Source organism: Notolepis coatsorum (assembly GCF_963971535.1).
Source record: "Notolepis coatsorum genome assembly, chromosome: 8".
Taxonomy (NCBI): Eukaryota; Metazoa; Chordata; class Actinopteri; order Aulopiformes; family Paralepididae; genus Notolepis; species Notolepis coatsorum.
In genome coordinates this window covers 109721168-109745249 of record NC_140172.1, presented here as the reverse complement: position 1 = coordinate 109745249, position 24082 = coordinate 109721168, and the positions used below count along the sequence as shown (strand labels likewise).

The window sequence follows — 24082 nt, the reverse complement described above, 5'->3', positions numbered from 1 at the left end:
GACTCTGAATCTAGATTTAGTGACTTGACACTGCTTACAGTACACGGCATAGGTGTCACTTCTTTTTTTTACATGATGGAATTTGATGATTTGGATTGAAACTCTTCAAGGAAATCAGCGGGAAACCATGTAACAGTGTTTTCATCAGCATGAAAAGATCTAAAGGTTTACCGGAATCTCCTACGAGGGATTTGAGAGGCTATTGTTGCCCACTCCCTCATACCGAACCCATCTTTTGGGACTATATTCAATTTGCAGTTAGCCAGCATTCAATTTGCAGTTAGGTGACTAAGTGTCAGTCTCCAGGGAACGCCGGAGAGTTAAGTTGAGCTATTGTTGCATCATTTCATTACTTAAAGGAATACCTTGATGTTTTTAAGTTTATTGTGTTGTTGTTCACTTTCACCGGGGTCTGCATTCATCAAGCATCTGGAAATAGGATTGCTGATATGATCTGGTTTGTCAATGCTTTAGAAGGAGAGACATTCACCAAAAGGACACTTTGTATGGCTGAATAGCTATTGACGTATGCTAGGTAGGCTATTCATTGAAATTGAAAACGAACTGGCGGCTAATAGTCACAGCACTTATTCTTCATGATGTGAGGAGCGCCTCACTGGGCCTGGTGAAGAACATAAACATGTCACTTTAATTTCTACCCATTTTGAGTCATTTGGCAAATTGTGTTTCACTTCTATGAGTTGACATATTTTTTGGGGATATTGATCAACCATAAACCATCCGACCATAAACCATCCAACCATAAACCATCCAACCATAAACCATCCAAGCATTTACCATCCAACCATAAACCATCCAACCATTCACCATCCAAACATAAACCATCCAACCATTCACCATCCAACCATAAACCATACAACCATTTACCATACAACCATAAACCATACAACCATAAACCATCCAACCATTCACCATATAACCATACACCATACAACCATTTACCATACAACCATAAACCATACAACCATTTACCATACAACCATAAACCATACAACCATAAACCATACAACCATTTAGCATCTAACCATAAACCATACAACCATTCACCATCCAATCATTTACCATACAACCATTCACCATCCAACCATTTACCATACAAAGCTTCACCATCCAACCATAAACCATCCAACCATTTATCATCTAACCATAAACCATCCAACCATTTACCATCCAACCATAAATCATTCAACGATTTACAATCTAACCATAAACCATCCAACCAGAAACCATCCAACCATTTACAATCTAACCGCATCCAACTATTTATAATCTAATCATAAACCATCCAACCATAGACCATCCAACCATTTACAATCTAACCATAAACCATCCAACCATAAACCACCCAACCATTTACCATCTAATCATAAACCATACAACCATTTACCATCTAACCATAAACCATAGAACCATTCACCATAGAACCATTTACCATACAACCATTCACAGTTCATTACAGTTACCAGAATAACTCAAACGCATTCTCGAACGTGAATACATTGCTGCATGATAACCTTTCAACAAAATAGGTTTAGTGCCTGTTTAGATTAAATGCATGTACTGTATGCATGTATATCCAGGCAGATATGAATATATATATATTAGGGCTGTCAGTATATCGCGTTAATTAGATTAATTAATTACACAGCAAATGATCGCGTTATGAAAATTAACTCAACATTTAAATTTTTTTATCTCATTCATTCCATAAGAACGTATAATAAACATTTACAGACTTTTTTTTTAAATGGTCCATTTGCATGTTCTTGGTATCTGATTCTAGTGACATCTATGGATCTCAGGGAATGTATTCCCAGTGTCAGAAATACTGTGTCTGTTACTAAGCTTGAGTAAATTGTAATGAACCAAATGAGAATATCAATTACATTTTATTATTAAAATGTTGTATCTTTGACTGTGAATAACACCATGCTAAAATGTACCAGACCTGAAAAATCTAAGCAAATGAATAAATGGAAGATGATTAATGTCATGTGTGCACGCACATACCGTATACACACACACTCCACATACGTTGTCCCTAGAAGCACGCTGGTACAGATGCAGCCATTAATTGTCTGTCGACCGACGTTTGGGCACCACCCATATCCCGCCAATGACTGATTAACACGTCATTCTCCGCCATGCATTGTCTGCCAATGACTGATTACGACGTCATTGAGATCAATATTTCACCCACGGAGTCTTGACTGGTGCTGTAGATCTCCGCTCAACTCTCCAACGCTTCAATACCGCCACCTGGTGGCCGATCGGCGAGTTGCCAAAACCGGAAGTGGTCGGAAGTGCTTGGTGCCGTCCCCTATTCCGTCCGGCCACTCGCTATCGCTCGCGGGACTCCATCTTGACACACTGGATATCGATCCGTTGCCATAACTCAATAAACAACATTATTTGGACGTATATAGTATTATACAACCTGGAAATGGATCACATAGATCAACATCCCATAATAGCGATATTTTTGCTCCACGCTCATCAACCAACGGTAAGAGGAGACTGGGGTGAGTTTCAGCGTTTTTGATTATTATTAACCATACAAACTGCTCTGATCTATATATCACCCATACTACATGAATCATTTAACGTCGGTCAGTGCATTATAAACGACCCCCCCCCCCCCCCCCTCCGGTCACCAGCAGATGACCAGTCATGACGTTTAGGATCATGTACATGTGACATTTTTTATATAACGTTGATCGGTATCAAACTGCATTCGATCATCTAATATATGCATTTATGGCTATAACTCACGTTCTATGAAATTCAGCAGAAAACGATAAAAACATATTTAGTATGAATGTGTGAATGAAAAAGTAAATTGTTCCTACATCCTGAACGATAGATAATTGATGTTGAATGGGCCATAGTAATGTCAATTTAGCAATACAATTTAAAAAGTTATAGCCCTGCAAAGAAGGTGAACATCTCCATAGACAAATAGAGCTGGCAGAGGACGGTTTAGGATGAATCAAAGTGGTGGCGGAGAATGGGTTAGGTAACGGTGACCAGTAGGGGCGCTCGAATGGTGGTGACAACGGCCCAGCGCACCGGCTGTCTGTTCATTCATTAGGAGGAGCATTCACGGTCAGGCACGTGCACACATAGAGCCCAAGGGGTGCTTGAACACCTGCCTTTTTGAGCCTCATAAAAAGGTGCCCTTTTTGAAAAGAATATATATAAATATTTTTTTTTCGTTACTGTTATGTACTAGAGGCCTGGTCACTCCTGTTTCACCAGGGCAGGCAGGTGAGGGCTGCCAATTAGCCAATTAGTGCTGATTGGTTACCTGCTGGGGAGCTTCAAAGGCAGACCCAGAAACACACATGCACGGTCTGTGCCTAGTGAAAGAGCTGTCAGGTTCTTACAGTCCTTGTCCGTTGGGTTACCAGTACATTAGTTTATAGTTATATTAGTAGTTCCTTGGTTTAGTAGCATTTTTGAGTTAGAGCACAGGGTTTTGGTGTTGATTACACATAGGTTGCGTACCCATGAGCCAGGGTCGTAACAATTGGGCGCTCGTCCGGGATCTTTTACCCCTAGAACTTTGTTTGGTGATTTTTTTTTTGTGTTGCACGGGGTGTCATCATATTATGGTTTGGGTGGTGTTCGTTACACATGGTGTAACGTGGGGGCTGAGCCATTTTCATCAAACAGGTGAGTATGCCGTATTTGTTTGTAATTTGATGTGACTACTTATGCTGTTAAAATATATAGTTTAGTAGGCACCACATGTAGATAGGGACATTATTTTCTGGTTGTGGGTTAGCGTCCGGTGCACCACGTACTCCTGGGGCGGTCAATGAAATGATTGTATATGATCTTTGACTGGTAGCAGGTGTGGTTGAAGAAAGTTAGGTCTACAGGGCATTAGTTTAAGGGTAGGTAGGTTAGGGCGGCCAGGAAACACAGGTAGTGTGGTAGGGCTTGATTTAGTGTTTCTTAGGGTAGACATGTGGTAGGCCGGGGTTTTCTGCAGTTTAGACGTAGAAGCATATGTGGTCACATCAGGTTAGAAGGCGCACCCGTTTGGAAAATTTTGTTGGATTTATTTTGTTTGTTTAAGTGTTTGGTGAGCATACCTGGTAGCACCTAACACCCTGCGTGTATGACACGTCTATTTAGGGTGGGTGTGTTTTTTTTAAATTTTTTTTTTTGGTTGTTTGTGCAACCTGGAAAGGTGCGCTCCGTAGAGCTCACATTTCCACCGTGTTCCATTCTGGTTGTTATTGTTGGCAATTAGCATTATTCATGGTTCTTCAGTGGTTCTTCGTTGTTCTTCAGTGGTTCGTTAGTGGTTCTTCGTGTCTGTGAGGTTGGGTGTGTAGCTTGGGGTGTCTAGTTCAGTGACAATGGCTTCCATCAGGGACTTTGTTGATCGCCCGTCTCATGACTTATTAGACAAATTTTCCAAAGAACAACTGCTCGAGCTTGCTGTGCACTACAAGGTCGAGCTTACTCCCAGTGAGAAACGTTTGAAACCATCTGCCTTGGGTGCTTTGCGGGTTTTGCTCATTAGGGAACAGGTGCTTGAGGAGAGGGTGGAGGAGCCTCCATCGTCTGGCGCGTCTCCGCTATTACCTGGTGTAGAGGGTGAGTGGAGGATTAGGGAGTTGGAGTTTAAGGAGAGGCAGCTAGAGCGAGAGCGTGAGGAGAGGAGAGAGGAGCGTGAGCTTAAGGAGAGAGAGAGTAAAGAGGAGCGTGAGCTTAAGGAGAGAGAGAGGAAAGAGGAGCGTGAGCATGAGCGTGAGTTTAAGGAGAAACAACTGTTGCTGGAGCACGAGCGTGCACAGAAGGAGCTTGAATATAAGTATGCTGCCTTGCAGGCGGGTGCTCTGCATCCAGAGTCACGTTCCGGGTTTGATGTAGGCAGGAATATTAGGATGGTGCCACCATTTTTTGAGAAAGACGTGGAAAGATATTTTCCCCTTTTCGAAAGGGTGGCAACCACATTGAAGTGGCCTGATACCGCCTGGACACTGCTGCTACAATGTGTTTTGGTTGGTAGGGCACAAGAAGCCTACACTGCTCTGTCCCTTGAACAGAGCGCTGATTATGAACTTGTTAAAGCTTCCATATTGAGGGCTTATGAGTTGGTCCCCGAGGCCTATCGTCAGCGTTTTAGAGGTTATCGTAGGCAGGAGGGGCAGTCTTATGTTGAATTTGGAAAAGAGAAGGAGAACCTGTTTGACCGGTGGTGCACCTCGCAAAAAGCAGAGTCAAGGGAGCAGCTCAGACAGTTGGTTCTCCTAGAGGAATTTAAGAGGTGTGTTCCTGATAACGTTTCCACACATCTAAATGAGCATAAGGTATCGAAGATAGCCGACGCTGCTGTCTTGGCTGATGAGTTTGTGTTAACACACAAGTCTGTCTTTGTAGAGGAGGGCCGTGTGGAGTCCAGGGGTAGTAGGCGTCCTTCTCAGGGGAGCCGGTTCCCGGCACCCGTGTCTGCTGGTCGGTTTACTTCGACTCCTAGGCAAGGTGGCTCTGCTAGTGCATTCCCAGAGGGGGTTATCTGTTTTTACTGTAAGGAGCCTGGTCATATCGTTGCTGGATGCCCTGTGCTTAAGCAGAAAAATTTAAAAACTGTGGCTCTGGTAGAAATCATAGACAGGACACCTATGCCGACATTAGAGGGTGGGGTGCGAAGTATCAAAGGTGCAGACAGGGAGCTAGAGGGCTCCTCAACATTTAGGATGGAGGGATTTGTTTCACTGGTTGGTGAATTAGGATCAAGGCAGGCTATTACAATATGGAGAGATACAGGAGCTTTTCAGTCTCTCATTCTGGATGGGATTTTGCCATTTTCGGAAGATTCTTCATTGCATTCCGGTGCCATTGTTCAGGGCTTTGGAGGAGGCTTTGTGAATACTCCTTTGCATGAGGTCTCGCTAAACTCTCCCTTAGTATCAGGCAATGTTGTCGTAGGAGTGTGTTCTCACATTCCCATAAAGGGGGTGTCCTTCATTCTAGGGAACGATTTGGCCGGTGGCAAAGTGCTGGCTACTCCAGTTGTAATTCCCGTCCCTGTAGTTTCTGAGGTTCCTGATGAGCTCGCACAGAAGCATCCAGGAGTGTTTCCTGTGTGTGCGGTAACACGTGCAATGTCAAAGGTCAAATGTGACACCCATGAGGTTGTTAACTTAGATGGTGATATGACACTTAGTGACACGTTCTTTGTTGAGTTGAAAAGTGGCCCTGATGAGGGTTTTGGTAAGGTGATACCGTCTCATGAGCAGTTGGTACTAGAGCAAAACAAGGATGTCTCCTTGTCGTCCCTCTTGGAAGAGGCGGTTTTAGAGGATGAAATGGTAGATACGTCTCAAGGATACTTTGTTAGCAATGACGTGCTCATGAGAAAGTGGACACCACCTAACCTGTCCAGTCTGGATGACTGGGGCAGTGTGTTTCAGATTGTTGTTCCAGCCGTGTATCGTCCTGATATACTGCATCTAGCACATGATCATGATCTTGCTGGTCACATGGGGGTCAGGAAGACTTATGACCGTGTGCTGAGACATTTTTGTTGGCCTGGTTTGAAGTCAGATGTGGCACAATATTGTCGCTCGTGCCATGTGTGTCAGGTGGTTGGTAAACCAAACCAGAAGATCCCTCAGGCTCCTCTGCAGCCTATCCCTGCCGTTGGGGAACCTTTTGAGCGGATCCTCATTGACTGTGTTGGTCCCCTCCCTCGAACTAAGACAGGGAACCAGTACCTTTTGACTATTATGTGTGCAGCGACCCGTTTTCCTGAAGCCATTCCTTTACGCAAGATCACAGCCCCAGCTATATCCAAAGCTCTGGTTAGGTTTTTTTCGACTTTTGGCCTACCAAAGGTCATTCAATCAGATCAAGGGTCTAACTTCATGTCCCGTCTCTTTGCTCAGGTCCTCCAGCAGTTGTCTATCCAACATTGCCCTTCCTCTGCCTATCATCCAGAGTCCCAGGGGGCGCTGGAGAGATTTCACCAGACTATCAAAACAATGCTGCGGGCATATTGTACGGAGTTCGACAAAGACTGGGATGATGGAATCCCTTTGCTTCTGTTTGCTGCTAGGGAGGTAACCCAGGAGTCTCTTGGATTCAGCCCGGCTGAGCTGGTGTTCGGCCACACAGTGAGGGGTCCTTTGAAACTGCTGAAGGAAAAGTGGTTGGCTGACCAGACTCCTTCCTCTACTAATTTGTTGGACTATGTGTGTGACTTCAGGCTTAAGCTTAGTAGAGCATGTGAACTAGCGAAAGAGAACCTAAAGGTAGCCCAAGGAAAAATGAAGGTGTGGTATGATAGGCGGGCCCGACATAGGGTGTTCTCACCGGGAGACAAGGTGTTGGTTCTCTCGCCTATTCTTGGGTCTGCATTACAGGCTAAATACAGTGGGCCATACTCCATTGAGCGCAAAGTTGGTGAGGTCGACTACTTGATTAAAACTCCCGACCGCAGGCGCAAGAGTAGATTATGTCACGTCAATATGTTGAAGGTGTACAATGATAGGGCTCAGGTTGACCAGTCAGGGGTCAAGCCTGTGGCTGTTCTAACAGTTTCTGCATCTCCTATTGTAGCCGACTGTTCTGTGTCGAAGGAGATTTCTCAGGGCCGGTTGCCAAACACCCAGATACTAGGTGACTTGGACTCACACCTGTCGTACTTACCACTTCCTGAGCGTACGGATGTGGTGCGCCTACTTAGACAGCATACACGTTTGTTTTCTGATGTCCCTAGTCGTACTAATGTACTCGAGCATGACATTGATGTTGGTAGTGCAGGACCAATTAAGCAACATGCCTATAGGGTGAATCCGGAAAAACGACGGATCTTGAGTAAGGAAGTAGACTATATGCTGAGACATGGCATTGCGGAGCCCAGTTCTAGTGCGTGGAGCTCCCCCTGCCTGCTTGTTGATAAGCCAGACTGCACTCATCGGTTCTGTACTGATTTCCGTAAAGTTAATACAGTAACCAAGCCGGACTCGTACCCTCTGCCTCGGATGGACGACTGTATCGATCGGGTGGGTTCAGCAGCCTTTGTAAGTAAATTGGATTTGCTAAAGGGATACTGGCAGGTTCCGCTTACTCCGCGAGCACGTGAGATATCCGCTTTTGTCACACCAGAGAGTTTCTGCCAGTATACAGTGATGGCCTTTGGCATGCGAAATGCCCCAGCGACGTTTCAGCGGCTAGTGAACAAGGTCCTGGGCGGGGTAGCGTTCTGTGAGGCATATCTGGATGACCTGGTTATCCACAGTTCCTCTTGGTCACAACATGTGGAGCATCTGGCCGAAGTGTTCAAGCGGTTGGGTGATGCTAACTTGACAGTTAACCTTGCGAAATGTGAATTTGGACAGGCCACGGTTACCTACCTGGGTAAGGTGGTTGGACGTGGGCATGTGTGCCCCGTTACAGCTAAGGTGGAGGCTATAGTGGGCTTCCCTGCTCCCATCACCAGGCGGGAGTTAAAGCGCTTCCTAGGTATGGCAGGGTACTATAGGAGTTTCTGTAGGAACTTTGCTTCTGTTGTTGCCCCTTTGACCAATCTGCTCAGTCCTAAGGTACCTTTCGTGTGGACTGAGACTTGTCAACAGTCTTTTGAGAGCATCAAGGGTATTCTGATTAGCGCTCCCGTTCTGTCAGCTCCCGATTTTCAACTGCCATTCAAGTTGGCAGTGGATGCTAGTGACCTCGGTGCTGGAGCCGTCCTCCTGCAAGAGGATGCATTAGAGGTGGAGCACCCAGTGTGCTACTTTTCTAAAAAGTTTGACAGGCATCAACTGCACTACTCTACTATAGAGAAGGAGGCGCTCGCTTTGGTTCTTGCCTTGAACCATTTTGATGTTTACGTGGGATCCTCCAGTTTACCCCTTGTTGTGTATACAGACCATAACCCTTTGGTTTTTCTTCGCAGCATGGTGAATTCGAATCATCGTTTGATGCGATGGAGTTTGTTCCTCCAGGCGTATAACTTGGATATTCGCCACATTCGTGGGAGGGACAACGTGCTAGCAGACGCCCTCTCACGATCATAGTACCGGTGTTTGTGGTACCCGTTATCGCTGTGGTGGTAGAGGCCCTGACAACTAAGGGGTCACAGTTGTTTTTTGTTTTGTTTATGGGTTGTTGTGTAGTGGTTGCCTCTTGGGCAACCAGTTTGGTGGGGGAGGTGTTATGTACTAGAGGCCTGGTCACTCCTGTTTCACCAGGGCAGGCAGGTGAGGGCTGCCAATTAGCCAATTAGTGCTGATTGGTTACCTGCTGGGGAGCTTCAAAGGCAGACCCAGAAACACACATGCACGGTCTGTGCCTAGTGAAAGAGCTGTCAGGTTCTTACAGTCCTTGTCCGTTGGGTTACCAGTACATTAGTTTATAGTTATATTAGTAGTTCCTTGGTTTAGTAGCATTTTTGAGTTAGAGCACAGGGTTTTGGTGTTGATTACACATAGGTTGCGTACCCATGAGCCAGGGTCGTAACAGTTACGCATATAGACTGCCCTTCCAACTGAAAATGTTCAGGATAGAATCAAAATATTAGGTAAAGAGAGAGAGATGCCCCATATTCCATTGCAGTTTGCACAGCCTCCTTAGCGTGCCTCTCTGCGGACCTATATATTTTATGCATAGCGTGGGTGGTGATGATGATGATGATAGAAACCACTGTGGCGCATACAGTTGAATGCTGGTATTACACTCACTGAGGGACACGAAGAAGTCAAGTCCGATGGGATTTGGGAATCTCAAATACAAATCGGGATTGGAATAAAAAATGCATTTATATTAAACAATACAGAATATACAGCACTTCTTGTATATTCCCTCCCCCCTTCTTATTCCCTCCCCCCTGAACATTTATGGAGATGTATGGGCCTTTTAAGTCAGTGATAAAGGTGTCTTTCAAGGATAAGTGAGCTCCTGCACTGATTATTATAGTTCAATATTCAATATTTGATCACCAAAACCCCCCAAAAAGCATAAAAAGGGGGCCCCCCCTGCCCGAAAAGGGCCCTTAAAAATCGGGCTTGTGTGCGACGCACGTTCGGTTAAAACACACACAGGTATAGTGCCCTTTTAAGCCTTTGAGCACCTGCCCCTCTAAAGTCCTGTGCACGTCCCTGAGTGGGTGTGTATCTGTTAGTGGCTTGATGTGATGGAAATTTGTCAGAAGGATTACGACAAACATCTGTATCTCCAGTATGCACCCTCCCAAGTGATGATGTTTGGAGGGCGTGGAGGAGATGTATGCTAGGACACAAGTGTCAGCTCCTCATGGTTGCATTGATCCATTGGTGGACTGTTTCCAACATGGTGGACTTAATCACCTGCAGTGATGTAGACATCCTTGTCATCTGGGAACTGTCCATCTGTTAACAACTTATTTGACAGGAATGAGAAAATGTCTTGTTACACCTGGCGCAACTAACTCCTCGTCAACAGAAATATCTCTACTTGACGTGTATTGTGTCTAGCACAATAAAAGCTTTCCCATAGAGCTCTGCATAGAGCTCTGCATTTCGCTTGATCGGTGCTGTCAGAAGTCTGTCATTTGATTCAAGCACTCTTCCTGAAATTGTTGTACTGCTCTTGTCCCGTAGACTCGAGTTGATGGACAGATACGGCAGCAGCTGCAGACTCACACACCTTATTGTCTAATGTAACCAGGTATTTACTGCCCTCCTCAAAGGGATTCCCATTGCTCAGCAACACCTCAGGTATCAGGTATTTGGCATGGCGTTGACATTGGTGCTGAGATGCAGATCCTTTCTTGTGATGAGGACGTTCTTCACAATCATTGTTTATTCTTCACAATCAACAGTTCTCATATCTAACTCTAGTTCTCCACATATTTATTGTCTCATTTGTGTGAAATATCATATAATATATGCTCCAATCATGTTTATTTGATTTGTATTCAATTACTCATTCATGAAAACCTAGGTACAGTCACCAACATCACCATTCTAGGTTCAATAGAATAAAAGCTATGAAGCGTAATTCGAAATAAATACAGAAATTGCAGCCATCTTTGATTTTTGCCATACCAGAATATTCAAAACATCAATATTTGAACTCCAGTTGATTCCTCACACAGTATTAACTTAAAAATAGCAATACAAAATTATATTACATCGCAATTGTGTGAACATTAAGACGTTTTTAAAGAATTCATGATTTCGATTGTGGCCATTTTGGATACATTTTTATTAAATTCAACTGGTTTCTTGACACTCAAGCCAAAATTGTTCTATAGATCCTTATCTTCAAATTAGAAGTGAAAATGAAACTTTCGCATATACATTTTAAATGACTGAGTCGTTGGAACTTTAAATCGGCAGGGGGTGCTGCCTTTCTGAGATATATATATTTTTTAACGTAATTTCCAATGTCCTTTTAGATGAAAATGACGTGAGAGGGAGTGGGATGTACATTGTTCAGAGCAGCTTTGAAATAGCCTACTATACGTGAATTTGAATGTATTTTTTCTTTTATATCAAAATGACAACGTGGCAGGGAGGCGAGTGAGAGGAACGTTCGTTGTTTAGAATGGCTATAAAAACAAACATCACTTCTGAATACCTCACTCATAACAATTAATTCACACGTTCGCTCTGCACACTCTTTTGCATTTTGTAGGCTATTTGGTTTTCGTATTATGTTTCCACTCTGATGAAATAAAGCCTTAATGAAACGTAGTAGCCTATACAGTACAACCATGAACCATCAGTCTCATGACTGAAAGTGGACCTTCGCTCAGTTGTACGTGTAATGAACTCTTTCATCAGAGTGGAATCATCAATGTCATCCAAAATGTCACGGTGAACATTCATTATTGCTACGTGGGTGAGTCTCTCTGTTTACATGCAGCGGTTGTTCAAATATATTAGAAATAATCCATGACCGATTTTCCTCTCTTTACCGCACGTTAAACAAATTCCATGTGTTTTGGACGTCAGTTGTTTCTTCTATAGTCTATACCCAATTCAACAGATCCGAGGGTGGCGCACTGGCGCGCCGTCTGTAAAACAAGCTGCAGCACATCTGGTTGCATTCCAAAACATCACAGATTCTCCACTTCTCTACACAAACATCTCTCCCTAGCTTTCAAGAGGAGACGACGCAACCTGTTCTAACGCCACGGGCAACCCATTTAAGATCGCTGTGAAGGTGGAATGGGCTTCCGTTGCGCACTTGCAACCTCATCTATATAATGTCTAGTATGTCTTCGCTTACATGTCACTTTACTGTTATAATAACATAACGATTATTCCGTATGATTGTCTACACCAGGGGTCAGCAACCTTTTTGACATGGAGTGCCTGTTTGAAATATAGTTGTAACTAGTGTGCCTCAACAATATTCCATGCATCGTAAAAAAAAATCTCATAATCAGGTATTTTTAATGATCATTTTTACATTATTACATCATTATTGTTATTGTTATTATTAACAATATTATTATGATGGTTGTATCAACCCTAAATCTGAGTTGGGGGGGGGGGGGGGGAATGCAATGCAGACAAACAGCTGCATACAGTGCGACCATTTCACTCACATTTGCCCATTCATTTTTGGACACATCACACACCATCGGTGTGTGTACTGTACGTGTGCTGTCATAGCTCCACCTACAGGCCTAATGGAGAACACCAGGATGTGAATGGAGGGTGAATGTGAGGTATATCGTGTAAATACGTTTTGATTGATCGCAAGACTACACTGTAAAAAAATCAATAATAATAAGTTACCAGAACTTAAAAATATTGAGTTCAGTTACTGTGCATTAAGGTTTTCAGTTTTCAATCCATAATAAGTTAACAGAAAAATAAGTACACAACCACATTATTTCAACCTAATAAAACTATGTTTATTGTCATTGTTTTAAGAACACAAGTTGACTTGGTAATACTCACATTTTGAGTAAAGAAAATGGCTTTTAACATGTGCAATGTTCAATGAAATAGAAAAATAAATACTAAAATGTGTTGATTAATCCCACTGGTCACAATGGTGACCGTAATAATGTTTTTGTTATAAGGCTCTGAAAATGTTACTGGATGATGTAGCAATGTATTTCCAGCTAAATTGAAATAATAAACAAATAAAGGGTCTCAATTAAATATGTGGTAGTAAAAAGAACCTGTGGGAAGATTTCAACAAGATAAATGCGACAACAGTGCAAAATATTTCACTATATTATTTCAAAGCAAAAAAAAAGAAAGAAAATAAAATGCCCCCGCGTGCCTATGCAGGCACGCGTGCCTAGGGTTGCCTATCCCTGGTCTACACAGTGTAATGGTGAAGTGCTTTGAGCAGGAGAAATGTACAGTATAACTTATAATGTTACAGTATATAAAAAGACGTTTTGTACAGTAACTGAAGCTGCCACTAGGGGGTGCTGCCGCACCCCCCCTTCCAACGTGCCTGCCTGAGGCACCCCACTATCAGAAAAGTGTGTGGTTTTCTGGTCAGCAGGAGATGTGCATCTCTGGCAGCTTATGGTCCGTGGCATTGTTCGTCAAATAGTGTTGAACTTGAGTGTTACAACCTGAGTGCATAGTATAATAGACATATTAGCATGGTAGGTACAATAGAAGCCCTTAGAAGTCAGGCATTTACTGCTACTCTGCCACTACCCCACCACTCTGATTTTGTGACTCCTATTGTTCTGGACCGGGCCAGATTTCACAGCTCCACTGCTCACCCACCGGCTGGGGAGATATTCATCTTACATTTTTATTCGTCCCAAATGTCCCAGCCCCATCCGATTTCTTAGATTTTTTCACTGTTTATTTATCAGGCATTGCAACACTAATATATGGTCAGTACGCCAAGTCAGACTGCCCATATAAAAATGATCTTGGTGGTCTGAGGGCAGTAGCCCCCGACCCCCTCCCTGGGGAAGCACTTAAGTTAAGTACCAGCCCCCGAAAATTAACACCTGAGTGAGTTCTAAAGTGACATAGGAGTGGTAGAGGAGTGGCAGTGGGGACGTGATTCTGGAGGGCTTCTACTGTAGTAGTATACGGATAGTAGCATAGTACATAGTAGTAAGGTACTAGTAAAAGACAGTTATTTATATATATATTATATTGTAGAAATCGTCGGAATAGAGAAACACACAATTTCTATCAGTTGACAACACAAAGCTGTGTGTCATTTATTTCACAGTAGCACAAGTGACAGCTGTCATAACTATGCCGGGCTAGCTTCTGACAGCTCGTAGTAATCAAACATAAATCAATGAAACCCCACACAGGGCGTCTCCTATCAGCCCAAACCCAAAACCAACCTCCTTAAAGTGACAGTGCCCCATCAACACATCAAAACAATACGATGGGGAATTATGTCTCTATAGAACCCACTACAATATAAATATATTTATTAAGGTTATTTATTTATTTGCATCTCAGATATTGATTGAAGAGGTGTGTTTCTATATGGGTGACATGTCCCCATACACAGGGCATACGAGGGCATTCCCATGCAGTCACCAGCTCTCCACCCAATCCAATGCCTATATGGGAGATTTCCCACGACCTGTTAAGACGGCATTCTCTTACGTTAAGACAGCACTCTCTTATGCCACCATCGCCAAAACACCAACAGAGCATCAAATCACTGACCTCTAGGACCATCATTCAGGTCATAGTACCAGTTAGATTAGATTACATTGAAATGTATTGTCATCATACAGCATGTCACGTACGTGGGTTGTTCATTATCATTATTGCCATATTTTTAACACCAAGTAAACATCAGGTTAGTATATGTAATATTATGTTAGTTATATGTGGTGTGTGTCTTGGTACTATTGTACTAACTCCCTTTTCTTTTTCCTTTTGCCAGGTGCCGCCCGTCCCTCCTCTGGAGAGTGCTGATTGCCTAATGAGTGGCAGCTAACAGCAATCACCTCAACAAGGGACGGGTGGATAAAGCCTGACATGTGACACACATCAGGGCGCCTCCCTAAGTCATTGCCACTAGCCAGGGTGGAGTGAGGAGGTTGCCTATCTTGCCACTATTGAGTGGATGCTTTTGAGCACCTTTTGTAAATACCATTTACCACTGTGTGTGGGCAATCTTATTGTGTTGGTCTTATCTCCCACTTTGTGTGATTCCCTAACAGGTAGGGTGACCAGGTGTCCCCCTTTTGGTTGTACTGTCCCACCATTTGAGACCGCGTCCCACATATTGAGAGGATGTCCCTCTTTTCGAAGCAAAAAATATATATATCGAACACAAGACATTCCTGTCAAGTGATAAAGTTTGAATATTTAAAACAGATGTTAGGTGGTAACAAGCCGGCTGCCAGTGCCAAGATGAATGTGGAGAGATATAATTCTGTATTTAATTTGGATTTATTTTGATTTAACCTTTATCTATTCGGTGAAGACGAGTTATTCTAATTAAAGAAATTACATTATCTATCTGTCCCACTTTGTCCCACTTTGTCCCACCAAAATCTTACTGTTGTCCTGCTTTTGGACTTTTTGCATCTGGTCACCCTACTAACAGGTGGGATTATTATTGTATATATTATTGGCCTCTGCACCATTTCCCTGCATCAAAGGGGATATATACTGTAGTGCCTTATTGCTGGGTGGTTCCCAGTGCTTACCTCTGCTTAATAGCTTTGTGTCCTATGACACGTCTATATTTTGCTTAGTGTTTGTTTGTCTTATTATATATTCCATGTTTGTTCTCCATTACCCTTTTACCCTTTGTGTGTGCTGTGGGTTTAAATCCCCACTATAATAAATATTTACCATTTGAAAACACCTTTGTTTATTACTTGCCTACCGGGACCTGTGCTAAGGCACCTGACTGGACAGGCTGGTGTTCATGTACAGCCCACTCCAGGGCCCTCATTCATCAACGTGACGTAGAAAATGTTCTATTTCCATACTTAAGCACAGAATTTAGAATGTGTGCACGCACAAAAAAAACGAGATTCATCACACGTGCGTACACAGGTCCTACGCACACCTGTCATGATAAATATCACCTTGGTCCTACGCCGAGGCTCGTGCACACTTTCACGTATTTGCATACCAGAACCTCCCCGATTAACCATATACGGTAATGGAACACCCCCATGAAATGTGGAAAAGTGGACTAACCCAAGCGAACTCTGAGAGACTTCACTGAGAGCGAGATTGATCACCGGTCCGACCAACAACTTGAACGTATAATCTTCGGTGCGCCGGGAGCCAAGGATGTTGACTGACCCAGTCCTGCTACAGAACCAGCACATTGACAGAAATAAATGACAAGAGATGACCCGACATTAAGCACTGTAATGACTGAAATTAAATCAATTTCAGCACGCCAACTCTGCGCTCTACAATGCCTATTGTGTGCACTCGTCATGAGCCCGTGGTTCTGATCAGAGTCATTATGGCTTCAGTGGATAACCCTGATCTACATTGTGATGTTTTAGATACCCCAGTAATAACATTAAAATTGAACTAAATACAATTAGGCCTGAATGAGACTCCGGCCACCGGCACATTATCAGCCAAAATGCGCGTTTATTGATGGAGCAAACTCTGAGAGATTGTTCACAAAGGCGCTGCCGAACCAAGATATAATATGATGTGTATAATATAATGTGTGTAGAGGCATATGATACAATCTATTTCGTTGTTGGTATTAGGTAGCCTATGAATTACATATAATAGCAGCCAGCCTACATTATTATGCAACAGTAACTTGCGCATATATAACACACAGCCCTGCGAAGCCTGCATACAGTAAACTAACTTGATCATTAATCTAGCTGTTGTATCTTTACGCTTATGAAAACATTAAATAATATGTATAGGCTATAGGCCGCCTATATTCTCAAATGGCTTAATGGCTATCCGAGTCCTCGATATCCTCGCAGATGGACCAGTATTTATATGATCATATCATATTCATATTCATATCATAGTTTACTCTATCAGCCTACCAGCATGTAATACGTTCTTTGTTAGAACTCAACTTGTTATTATTTTGCGCATAGATTGCAGAAATACAGGAACGTTTTGATTTAGGCTTTGACACAGAATACAAGTCATGATATCACCCACATGATATATGCTCTGTGTCCAGAGCATGTATGCTTTTCATTCATGTAAGACACATTTATTGCAAGGGTTTTGTATACACATACACTCAACAAATAACCTCTGTCTGTTCTCGTTGCAATGCATTTATATCGTGGGTGTTCATATGACTTGTATTCTGCTTACAGCTTCGGGGTTCCACTTATTACGTTTAACAATGGCAAAGCCTTTTAAATATAATCAAAACGTTCCCGTATTTCTGCAATATATGCGCAAAATAATAACGAGTTGAGTTACGCGGAGCGCAGTCAGTGCTTATTTCCGCATTGTAAAAATATTCTACCACCGGGCGCCAACTACGCATGGTCCGACCTGTGCTTAAATATACGCACAAAGTCAAGCACAAGTTCAAATAGATAAATCCCACACTTTGCTTAGAAATGATCGTACACACGGCTTAAGCACATATCTGTGCGTACGTCAAGTTGATAAGTGAGGGCCCAGGTATATTCTATATGGTCATCAGATCTTTGTACATGACACAGCATAAGTACATTACAATGAAAATAAGGGTGGCATCCAACCCCAGTGCAAATGTAACAGTAAAGTGCAATAGTAATATTAATATAGTGATTAAGCTGGGTATAAGATATATACATTTGTTCTACTGAGTATAATGCTAATCACATGTATGTACAGAGTTGTAATATCCTCCTCTTCCTCCTCCTCATCCTCCTGCTCCTAATCCTCCTCCTGCTCCTAATCCTCCTCTTCCTCCTCCTCCTCCTCCTCCTCCTCCTGCTCCCCATCCTGCTCCTGCTACTAATCCTCCTCTTCCTCCTCCTCCTCCTCCTCCCCCTCCTGCTCCTGCTCCTCCTCCTCTTCCTCCTCCTGCTCCTGCTCCTAATCCTCCTCCTCCTCCTGCTCCTCCTCCTCCTCCTAATCCTCCTCTTCCTCCTCCTCCTAATCCTCCTCTTCCTCCTCCTCCTCCTCCTGCTCCTAATCCTCCTCTTCCTGCTCCTCCTCCTCCTCCTAATCCTCCTCTTCCTCCTCCTCCTGCTCCTCCTCCTCCTCCTCCTAATCCTCCTCCTGCTCCTGCTCCTGCTCCTCCTCCTCCTGCTCCTCCTCCTCCTCCTCCTCCTCCTCCTCCTCCTCCTCCTCCTGCTCCTCCTCCTCCTCCTCCTGCTCCTCCTCTTCCTCCTCCTCCTCCTTCTCCTCCTCCTCCTCCTCCTCCTCCACGGGGAGTGGCGTACTGGCTCATGTTAGGCAGGCCATGCATTATGCAGCAGCTTAGGCCACTGCGGTGGATCTCCATGTCCTCGGCTACAGTCCACTTGTCGCTGCTCTGGTCTTAGCGCTCCACGTTGGAGATGGTGTTCCAGCCCTTGTAGCCTCCGACCACGAAGAGCAGGTCGTCCAGCACCCCGATGCCAAAGTAGCTGCGGGGGGTGAGCATGGTGGGCAGGGCGCGCCAGAAATCAGTCAAGGGGCTGTAGGCCTCTGCGCTACGCAGGTCGTTTTCACGGTTAAACCCTCCCACCTGAGGACAGGACACATGAGAGGAATGTTTTAGTATGTGGTTAAGGCAGGCAGGCAGGCAGGCAGGCAGGCAGGCAGGCAGGCAGGCAGGCAGGCAGGCAGGCAGGCAGGCAGGCAGGCAGGCAGGCAGGCAGGCAGGCAGGCAGGCAGGCAGGCAGGCAGGCAGGCAGGCAGGCAGGCAGGCAGGCAGGCAGGCAGACACTGTATTAATCCACTTAGGGAAATGAGGGCATCACAGCAGCATTGCAAGTCAAACTATACATATCTATATAAAAAATACCTAGTATAAAGCATTTGTCTCCGTGTGCACCTACCGCATAGACTTGTCCTCCGTACGCAGCGACTCCCACTTCCCAACGCCTGCTGCTCATGGGGGCGATCAGAGTCCACTGGTTGGTGTCTGGGCTGTAGCACTGTGAACAGACTCTCCATCCCGTTGAAGCCACCACAGATGTAAACCTGTAATAAGAAAGAATATACTAATTTAGTTTATATATTCCATTTTATTTCATTGTACTTTAATTGTCTTGTCTGTTAATGTGGATGGACCAAAGGACCAAGACAAAATCCTTGTATGTGCAGCTGACTTGATGAAGACATTTCTGATTCTGAATGATACCAACCTTGTCGTGGAGGGCTGCTGCCCCTGCGGCGCTCCTGCGCTCCAGCATGGGTGAGATCAGTGTCCACTGGTTGGTTTCAGGCTCGTAGTGCTCGGTGGTGTTCAGCTGCGCGTGTCTGTTGTACCCTCCCATGGCGTAGATACAGCCGTCCAACGCGACCACACTGAGGTGACTGCGGCGTGAGTGCATGGGAGCCGCCTGCAGCCAGCTGCGAGTGACGGGGTTAAACCTGCGCACACTGTTGAGACGCTCTACGCCGTCCCAGCCGCCGACGCAGTAGACCAGACCGTGGAGATAAGCGGTGCCGTGGAAGGCCTGGGGACTCTCCGCCTCAACGCTCACGTCCATCCATCCACCGGCTCGGGTATCGTAAGCCTCCATGCCATTGGTCGGGATGCCGTCACTCTGGCCTCCAATGGCCAATACGACCTCCTAAGCAGGCGTGGGCGGATCAGGGGGTTTGGGAGCCTGTCGGAGCCAGGGGGTTTCAGGACGCTGAGGATGAGGGGCCTGCAATCGTGGCTGTCCCTCACCACAGGGTTGTTCTGGACGTTGCTCCTGAAGTAGTCAGGCCTCATCAAGCCCATGCGAACCTGGGAAGAGACAAGCAGACAGCGGGTACAACTTAGACATCGGTTGTAGACGGTTTCTGTTGCTAGGGAACAGTTTGGACCCAAATGTTTGAGAACCACTGTACTAGGAAACCTAGTGTTGTTTTAATGTATTGCAATGCACAGTAATACAATTAGTTACCTTGGGCAGCAGCAAAGGGATGTGTGTTTTACGCTCCTCGCGGGAGTGGTCGATCCAACGGAGGACGGCCTCGAACACCGTCTCCTCGCTCTTCACGTTCAGGTCATCCCTCTCGATGATGTCCACCAGTTGCTGCAGGGACAGCTCCACAAACTCCTGTGAGACGTGCAACATCTTCTCACAGTGGCACATGATGAAGAGATAGGCCTTGCGCATCAGGTCAGGGCAGTAGTATATGTCCGCAAACCTCCAGATGCCGACACAGTTTTCCAGAGACAGCTGGCCTTTTAGGAAATCAGAGCACGCTCCTACTATGCCAGTGACGACAAGCTGGTCTGTAGCCACCAGAAGCTCTTCCACGTTCTCTGCTGTCACCGGCACAAAGTATGTGTAGGCGTACTCTATGATGAGCTGCATCATAGCTGCGGACACCCCAGGGATAGTGTAGACTGGTTTCTCTGAGTCGCTCCAGCGAGTGAAGAGGGTTCTGTGGGATGCAGAGTATAGAGATATCTGATCAGTAAGCAACATTCTATCCTGTGTACTAATATATATTCGCTGCTGTCGGGACAAAACCTCATAACTCCATTTTTTTAATTTTTTTTTATTATTATATAAATCAACTCCGTAGATCATCCTCCATATGTGTGTGTGGGTTTTACAAAGTTTAAACAATGGGAAAGCATTAAACCGATCATCTGTCTAAACCTCTTAACTCTATTCACCCTCAAATCTGTGTTAGTTTTTTTCATCTGCTGAAAAGTTGGGTTTTTGGAGTTATGAGGTTTTGTCCCGACAGCAGTTCACTGTAGAAGTATAGGGTCTTAGCACAGTAGAATTATAGTATATTTTTACAGTAGAAGTACAGTATAGTATCTGTTTACAGTAGAAGTACAGTATAGTATATGTTTACAGTAAAAGTACAGTATGGTATCTGTTTACTAACTAAGCTAACCTGAACCAAGCTAACCTGAACGAAGATAAACATACCTGAAATAGGCGCTGCAGCCACACAGGATGTTCTTATGGGCGTTAAACTCAGTGCTGTTGACTTTAATAACCACAGAACCTTCCCTCCAGACGCAGCTCATTAAGGATTGTACAGGCCATTGTTTCCTTTTCCATGTGTGGATTTTTAAATTGTATTTACAGTATATATTCAAGCTTACAGACAAGTAGCCGGACACAACAAGTGAGATCTTCACTTGTCTTCTGAGATCTGAGATCTTCTGATAGAATAGATATGTTTGATTATGACATCATGAATGAATGAATGAATGAATGAAAACTTTATTTAACAGATTGCAGAATGGGTACAATACAGTACGGCTCAATACACACAATTGTTAAGGGGATGCAGACCTGAGAAAGACGTTTGTCTTGTTTCCATCAGGGTCCCCCATTTTCAATTCATATAGACATTTATGACATACACAACATACATGACATTTATGGCATAGGGACATATAGGTATTTAGTACTGATACATTTGTGACATAAACGGTATTCAAATATACAGTACTGTTACCCCTAGATCCTGACAGAGTATATACATATGATGGGGATGGGACTGTACATTAGGAGGGGGTGGGTGGGTGGGAGAGAAATATACATACGGCGGGGAGGGAATATATACATGCGGTGGGGAGGAGACTGTCTATTAGGAGGTGGTGGGGGTTTTGGGCATTTACGGTGGCCAGTTTCGAATTGCAGCCTCCCGTAGGTGCTCTTTAAGAGCGGTTTTGAATGTGGGTAGGGATTCACATTATTTTACAGCTTTGGGTAGGGCGTTCCACATTGATGTGGCATAATTGCGAAACGTATTTAGTCCCTTGTTTGAGCCGAATTTGGGTTTAATATGATTTGTTGAGCTTCCTCTGGTGTAGTGGTTGTGGTATTCACTGACCTTTGGGAAGTATTTTGACATGTACATGGGTACCTTAGTCGTATAGTGTATCTTGTAGACCAGGCCCATTGCAAGTTGCTGTACTCTGTCGTCTACTCTAAGCCATCCTAGGTTGTCAAAGTGGGCAGGGGTGAGGTGGGTTCTGGGGGTAAGGTCAAGTAGTAGTCTGACCAGTTTGTTTTGTGATGTTTGTAATTTTGTTTTAAGCGCCTTTGAGGTGCTTTGGTACCATGAGGTGCATGCATAGTCGTAGTACCCTTGAATGAGTGCTATTGCCAGAGTCTTCAGGGTATTCTTGTTTACCAGAGAGGAGATCCGGTACAAGAATCTAGTTCGTTGGTTGACTTTTTTTATTACATTGGATGCCATTTTGTCACAGGAAAGATTTGCCTCTAGGATGGAACCCAGGTAGGTAATTTCGTCTTTCCTTGTGACAATATTGTCACCCACTGCAACTGAGAAGCCGTCGGTCTTGCTGAGTTTGTTATTTGAACCGAAGAGAATGGACTCTGTTTTGCCCATGTTTAATGATAGTTTGTTATCAGCGAGCCATATGCAGATTTTGCCTAGTTCCGAGCTGAGGGTTTTTTCAACCTGCAACTTGTTCTTGTCAGAGACCAGCAGGGCTGAGTCATCCGCAAACAGGAACAAGTTGCAGTCACAGGCTGACGACATGTCATTTGCATAAATTAGGAAGAGTAGCAGTCCTAGTATGCTTCCTTGTGGAACACCACAGCTCACTGTGAGGGGGGGGGGATAGAGTACCGTTTACCTCTACCATCTGTTCTCTCCCCTCCAGGTAGGATTGCATCCAGCTCACTGATAAGCTATCAAAACCAATTGCTTTTAGCTTGTCAATCAGAATGGAGTGATTGACAGTGTCGAAGGCCTTTTGTAGGTCCAGCATGACCATGCCGCAGTATTTGCCCGCGTCCACCTCTTGTTTGATGTGGTCGTTCAAATAGAGGAGGCATGTGTCAGTGGAGTAGGATGTTCTGAAGCCAGATTGGAATTCGTAGATTAGATTTTTTTCCGCCAGGTACTTTTTGACCTGTTAGAAGACTATTTTCTCCATGACTTTCGAGATGGAGGTAAGAATAGAAACAGGGCGGTAGTTGCCTGGGTCTAATTTGCTGCCCTTTTTGTGCAGAGGGGTCACTCTCGCAATTTTGAAGTCCTTGGGGACGTGTCCCTGTTTTATAGAGTAGTTTATTATGTGAGTGGTGACTGGGGTGATGGCAGCTGCTGCATCTCTGAGGAATTTGGAGGGGATGTTGTCATGGCCAGTGGCCTTGTTAGGTTGGAGGGCACTACATTTTTTTAGTACCTCATCGGTTGTTACCATTTCAAGTTTGAAGTCGTCTTTGTGGACCCCTAGGTTTTTGTAGTATGCTACTATGTGTTCTACCCCATAATGCCCTGAGTGGGAGGGTAGTTTGTTTACCAGTGTTGTGGCTGTTTGTGAAGAAGATGTTTAAGTAATTGGCTACATCCAGCTTGTCTGTGATGAGCGTGTTGTCCGTCTTTATGTTTATGTTTGAGAATCTGGTTTTAAGTTTTTTACTGCAGCCTAGTTGATTATTGAGTAATTTCCAAAGTTTGCAGGGTTTGTTTTTGTTTTCCTCAGTTTTGTCGTTGATGACATTTCTTTTTGCGGTTTTGATCATGGTGTTTACGTCATTTCTTAGTCTGTTTCTTTGAATTTTTAGTTCAACCACGTGGGCTTGGAGTTCACTGTTTGAGCTTTTGGAAAGCTTTATCTGACTTTTATGAAGTTCAGAGTATTTTTTGTCTCTGGTTTTCATAGCGGCCAGTATTTCAGTGTGCATCCATGGCTCAGCGCGATTTTTAACCCTGGTGGTTCTTATGGGTGCCATGTTGTTAAGTATTGCTGTGAATTTTGTTTTGAATCCAAGCCATGTTTCTTCAACCTGTGTACCACTGAGTTCATCTGACCAGTTCAAGCTCCCCAGTTCTAGGTTAAAGGCCTCTCTAGAGTAAGTTTTGAGGTCTCTAGATGTGACTGTTTTGTGACAGCCGGCCTTCTGTTTTAGCTTTTTGCGGGTACAGAAAATCATATAATGATCACTTAACCCGCATGCTATCACCCCTTTATTGGAGATCATGGACTTGTCAGAGGTCAAAATGAGGTCAATGGTGGTTTGTGTCGAATCACATACCCTTGT

General features: G+C 44.2%; 2 protein-coding genes across 2 annotated transcripts in view; one reads left to right on the top strand and one right to left on the bottom strand.

Annotated features, from left to right (window-relative positions):
- Positions 1-24082, top strand: part of LOC311233534 (rho GTPase-activating protein 7) — a gene marked incomplete at its 3' end in the record, with an annotated part of 251215 nt that overhangs the window by 64232 nt on the left and 162901 nt on the right. The gene's annotated exons all lie outside the window — the stretch shown is intronic.
- On the bottom strand, positions 18427-20410 carry LOC311232897 (kelch-like protein 10; the record flags this gene model as incomplete). Its single annotated transcript, XM_084319731.1, has 2 exons — positions 18427-18519; positions 20303-20410. The coding sequence occupies 2 exons, from the start codon at positions 20408-20410 to the stop codon at positions 18427-18429; spliced, it is 201 nt and encodes a 66-aa protein (XP_084175857.1).